The sequence below is a fragment of the Belonocnema kinseyi genome, chromosome 3 (assembly GCF_010883055.1).
Source record: "Belonocnema kinseyi isolate 2016_QV_RU_SX_M_011 chromosome 3, B_treatae_v1, whole genome shotgun sequence".
NCBI lineage: Eukaryota > Metazoa > Arthropoda > Insecta > Hymenoptera > Cynipidae > Belonocnema > Belonocnema kinseyi.
Window position 1 is genome coordinate 17,384,253 of NC_046659.1, and position 5,800 is coordinate 17,390,052.

At 39.3% G+C, this 5,800-nt stretch overlaps 1 protein-coding gene across 6 annotated transcripts in view; it reads left to right on the forward strand.

Moving 5' to 3' along the window:
- The window catches only part of LOC117168799 (zinc finger protein 2 homolog), a 263,897-nt gene that overhangs the window by 185,617 nt on the left and 72,480 nt on the right, over positions 1-5,800 (forward strand). For 4 of the 6 annotated variants that reach the window (XM_033354617.1, XM_033354618.1, XM_033354621.1 and 1 more), the window contains one exon: positions 4,810-4,929. The exons of 1 other annotated variant lie outside the window; for it this stretch is intronic. In XM_033354617.1, the coding sequence (XP_033210508.1) occupies positions 4,810-4,929 (120 nt within the window). Of the gene's footprint in view, positions 1-4,809; positions 4,930-5,210; positions 5,337-5,800 lie in introns of those variants that run through there. One more of the 6 variants, XM_033354622.1, reaches the window with a different exon arrangement.

A 5,800-nucleotide genomic window follows, 5' to 3' on the forward strand; every position in this document is an offset into this window, starting at 1 on the left:
AATGAAGTAACTAAAAAAGATGCTTCCCCCTTCCACAGATGAACGGAATATTAGACAAGTTGCGTAAGGCCAGATATATCTCCAAAATAGATTTATTCAAAGTCTTTCTTCAGATTCCGCTCGAGTCAGGAAGTCGTAAAAAGGCCACATTCACAGTATCAGATCGTGGGTTTTTTTCACGTAAGAAGAATGCCGTTTGGTCTCACAAATTCTCCCGCAACTTTCCAGAGATTGCTAGATCGCCTCATTCGCCCTGAAATGGACCCCTTTTGCTTCGCCTATCTGGACGATATAATAATCGTGACGAAAGCTTTTGAGGAGATTTTGGAATGGCTGGCTTTGGTACCAGGTAAAATGAGAGATTCTGGAATAAAAATAAATCTGAATAAATTTGATTTTTGCGTGCCACAAGTGCGATATTTAGGGTACTTAGTAAATGAAAGAGGTTTACAAATAGATCTCGAAAGGATCAACGATGGACATGGACAGGGGATCAACAACTAGCTTTCGAACAAATTAGAACATGTTAAAACCGATCCACCTCTGTTAGCCTGTCCTGACTTTGAGGTTCCTTTTGAACTGCAAACTGACGCTAGCAATTTCGGATTAGACGCAGTATTAACGCAAAATATTGAGGGAGTAGAATATGCGTCACGTTACTCGAGTATGATTATAAAATATTGCATAGAAAGGGAGCGTGTATCATATTCCCGATGCCTTATCTAGGGTACATTAACACCCTATAGAAAATATCCACCTGATTAGTAACTCCACACCCTCTTGTTATTATCGTGCTTTCCTTGCCGTGACCGCTTTCTCAGAAAAATCTAAACGTCTTCTGAATGCATGTGTTCGGCCATGGTTTACGTTCGAAACGCTAGATGTGATATAACGGAATTGGAAGATACTTTTAATTCAAAGTCGTTCAGATCTCAAGTGGGAAAATTAGGTAGAAGTCGTGTCTTTGTATTGATAGGGGGCATAAAAACGAAAAAATTTGACATTTTCTATTTTTTTACAATTTTACGTTGACATCTTCAAACACGTTCAGCTATTTAAAGCAAAATGAAGTAACTTTTGGTAAAAAAAGAGCTTAAAATTTGAGTCTTGGAAAGGCGAAGTGAATGTATTTAACAATTTAATGCAATACCCTTACTATACTCCTTGATATTGCGGAATTTGACAATAGAGCCTATCTCAATTTATTATGTGAATTTTCCGTAAAATGGGGAGGGGGGCATAGAAAGCAACGGATTACTCTTTTATGCTAAGAGAGGATTAAAGGTCATATTTCACAAAGAGGATTAAGATAATATTTTTTCTTCAGGAAACAACTTACCGTTTTCGGGCACACGAGGCTTGCGGGAAGGGGCTATTTACCAAAGTCAGGGTATGGGGTAAACGACTGAGAAATTCACAAAATTTCTATCATAAGAAAATTTTACCAAGTTTAATCACAGAAACAATTGTCGAGAATATAAAGTTCCGGTATATGCGGCAATTTTCATTCTTGACAATTGACTCGATTTCCCTAGGAGCATTTAGAGGAGCGATATTAAGGTTAATGACGTAAGAGTGACGCATTGTGCCTGTGAATGTAGGTTGTTCCCGCATGATTTAGATAACTACTATCGGCGAGAAAACTATAGGCATTTGCCTTTAAAGCTTCACAACTCGGTAAAAAAAAATGCTAGCGCAACAAAAAAATAGTCATATGAAAGCTGAAAGTGTTCTACGTAAATGAGCTTGAAGACGTTTATGTGAAAAAAATTTTGTGCTTAGCAGACTGAAAAATGTAAAAAAAAGTAAGGATTTTTGGGTACATTTAAGAACAGTCAAATTTAGAACATTATTTCTTATACAAGGGGCGATGGGAAAAATTTGGAAAAATTCATGAATATGAGGAAAACTGTTGTGGACCAGTTGCAGTTGAGAAATTTTAAAAAGAATAAAAATTGTTGCTTAAAAGTACAAAAATGTGCAACTATATCATCTTCAGTTCTAACACAGATATTAAAGATTCTTGGACCCTTGATTTTGAATGCTTGGATGGCATCTGGCCACGGGTCGAAGAAAAGGACCAGCAGTCGGCAGTACACAAAAAAATGTCTAAAACTATTGCTATTTTCACAAAAAATAAGACTATCACATCCTTCCGGGTGATTGACAATAAATACGGAGCCCATCCATTACAGTTTGCAGTTTGAATCGATTTAATATCTGTATTCGAACTGAAGATAATATAGTTGCACATTTTTGTACTTTTTAGCAACACTTTGTATTATTTTTTAAATTTCTCAACTGAAACTGATTCACAACAGTTTTCCTCATACTCACGAATTTTTTCAAAATATCCCCATCGCCCCTTGTATAAGAAATTATGCTCTAAACTTGACTATTCTTAAATGTACCCTGCAGCTATCATAGGGAAAGACTTGGTTCCAAATGTGGCAACGGCATGTTAAGGTGGAAATGACACTGTCTTCACGTGCTGTGGAAGATACCGTGCATCCTCTTATCGAGGAGCTGTTCTCGGCAGTTTTTCTCTTGTGCTTTCTTAATCCGGGCTTTCAGGAGTGAGCACTTAAAATAGATAAGATTTTATGCATTTTGTTCACCCCTAATACTGAAGTTAAGTCCGAGTATTTGAGCAGCCTCCTCCGCTGCTCTGTACAGAAACGCTCCTTGGCCCACTTCTTCGTGCTTCTTGACCATTTTAAGAAGAGGGTCTCTTCCATTTGCGAATCGATGTGCTGTACCCAGAATAATCCTGTTGTGAAGACATTCAAGATTAAATATTATGCGACCTCCTTGACGGCTTGAGATGTAGAGTCGCGAAACAGAAGACTTTAGATGCATGCTTTTGTTCATGTGCATAACCTTTCGTGTCCCGATATCAAGGGATCTGAGCTCGTTCTTCGTCCATTGTACCACTCCAAATGAATAGCGTACTACCAAGACGTCAAGCTGCTTCGGAGATTACCCTTTATGGATGTCACATCCTGAATGAGGCTCGGTGGCACGCCCAGGTATGTATAAGTCTCTCCAGCGCAAAGGTGTCGTATAGCGCATTTATCGACGAGCTCAAGGTCTTCAGAGATGCCATTATGTTTTCCTCGCTTCAAATAAACATTGGTCACGCTGGTAGTATGCTGCATCTTTGCAGACTCATGTATCGATGAGCAGGTTCTTCTGACGTCCTGCGACACCTCTCTTTGAGCCGCGTTGTTCATACATCTCGTGCTACACAGGTTCAATTGCCCGAATAAACCTATCATTTAGGATAGCTGAGAATATCTTATAAAGTGTGTCCAGACAAGTGGTTGGCCTTTAATTCTTCGGGTCAGCTAAGTTGTCTATTTTCGGCAGGAGTATTGTACGCTCTCCCGACTTTAAATATGAGGTGAAAATATGGGACAAATGCTAATGGGTTGAAGAAAACTTCTTTCACCAAAAGGTCTTGATATCGTCTCGTCCCGGAGCGGAATAGTTCTACATCCCTTTAAATACTGTTTTCACCTCCTCGGTAGTGATGGGTGGGCATTCTTCATCAGGTGTTATGAGCGCATCACACAGCACTTTGAAGCTATTTATGTTACCTGAGTCTTCGTCCAGTATATGCTGCACTTCGTAGACTTCTCTCCAAAATACTTTTACCTACTCTGGTTTGGGCGGGTGGTCGACAGTAACTGGAGGGTCTTGGAAGACTCGACATTGGTCAGAGAGAATCTGTTGATTTTCTCTGACCCACATTCTCCCCGCTCTATAGACTTCTCTTAGCGTCAGATAGTATCCATATTCTCTCAACATTATTCTGCCTGATGGTTAACAGCTTTGACTTGTTAAGTGTGTGATAACAAGTCCGAATTTCACGCGCAAACTTTCGAACCTTGGCGGTAAAATTCTTGCTAGATCTGATGTAGTCAATCGCGCACTGCATGCGGGATGCGTACTGTCTTGCCCAGGCTATCTTTATGGCGAGTTGATGCATTTGTCTTTTGGTTTCATGATCAACCGTTGGTTTTGTTTTACGGTTCGCGTCTGCCAAAGTTCCGCTCACATAGTCCCTTTTTTGGATTCCTTTTCATGGTTTCGCAGACGTTGATGTGAAAGTGCAATAGCTCCGGGTGTTTCTCGCACCACAGAGCATGCAGTCGTGCCTTGTAACCCCGTTCAGGGACCGCACTCGTATCGTAGAACTCTATCAAGTCGCGATTTAGTTGCTCCGTCTACCTAAGGTCTCGAGATTCCGTGAATCCATCGCATTAAATCCATAATCATTGGCTCCCCCAGCTCTATAGTGGTCGGCATTGGTGGCCGACCCATTGTCAGGAGCCCTGCGCGTTCTGTTGTTTTCAACCGCTTTTACTGCAACTATGTTTGGTGTTGTCATTGTTCTTCCCGCGAGAAGCTAGGGAAAGGGGTTCGTCCATCCTTGTAGAGCCCCGCTTGCAAGAATAAGGCTGCATACTTGGAGAGGTCGGCCGATATCCCAGAGTCACCGTTCTAGACACCTCACCCAGATGCCATTCAGCTTTCGGCATGGTTTTCACATCTCCGCTGGGGGGTTAATTCCTTCGGGACCACTCCTTGACAATTGTCCACGACTGCCTGTTCATTTTTGTAACTATATTCAGCAGAAACCCTTGGTACAGGGACCCTCTATCCGCAACCCGAGGAGGTGTTCGGTGTCTTAGACATAGGCCCTTCGGCTTGATTCTAGAGGAATCAAAACTGGATATATAATACATAAACCGATATATATATCATTTTCATAAATTGTGTACTAAAAGTTTATATTAATTTTAGGGCCACCTGAATGACACGATAGTGGTAAACCAACCAAGATTGACGACAGAAGAAGATCAAGTTATCACTGTTGAGGAAGGAAATGTAGAACTTTTGATGGAAAACGCTGAAGTTGCACAGGTATTAAAATAGAGCACAGATCTAGACCAAATTAAAATATAGTTAGCAAAATTACGTAAAAAAAATTTTTTTTTTTTACCTAGTATTTTTCTAACTTCAGGTTAAGTTACAAAAATTGGTACCAAAGTATTATGGATTTTTTAGAGATGAAATTCTCTAATTTCGTTTGCGAAAATTCGTTCCAGAGCATTTTTCATTTTTTTTAGTTCTTGACATTTAAATCACAATACAATTCGGTCCAATCGGATTGATCTAAATAAAACTAGTACCATTTCTTTCAGCGGCTCAACAATTACTAGATAGCGTAGAAGCTAAACCTGTTTTAAAGCGCTAATTGCGATATCGTGCTTCGAAAACGTGAAAGACTGCCCGAAAACAGAATAGTGGGTTTATGTCTATTCAATTTCAGAGTGAATTTTAAGCATGTAACAGTTTTAAACGATTTCTATATATTTCAAGATGTTTCATAAGATTTCAAAGGATTTCAATGAATTTAAGTATTGTCAAAGCTTTTTAGAGACTTCTAAGAATTACATAGGATTTAAAAGGTTTTTAGAAATTTTGTTGTAAGCTTTCTATACTGTTTTAAGGAATCTTGTCCGAAGGTAGGAATCCTTCTCACTACATGTAAAAAGCACTCTCTACGAACGAACGCACCCAAGATAATTGTTAGCAAATTAATAGGCGGCTGGCGCTCCGTGTAAAACAATTACTTCTTTGATCTAAAATAACTTACCTCGCATAGATATTGCCCGATTAAGGCGAAAAAATGCAAATAATAAAATAAATAAAAATTGCAAATAAATAAACAAATAGTCCGAAATAAATAAGAACTTTTTCAATTTGACGTTCCCGGTGTCCGTCAATAATA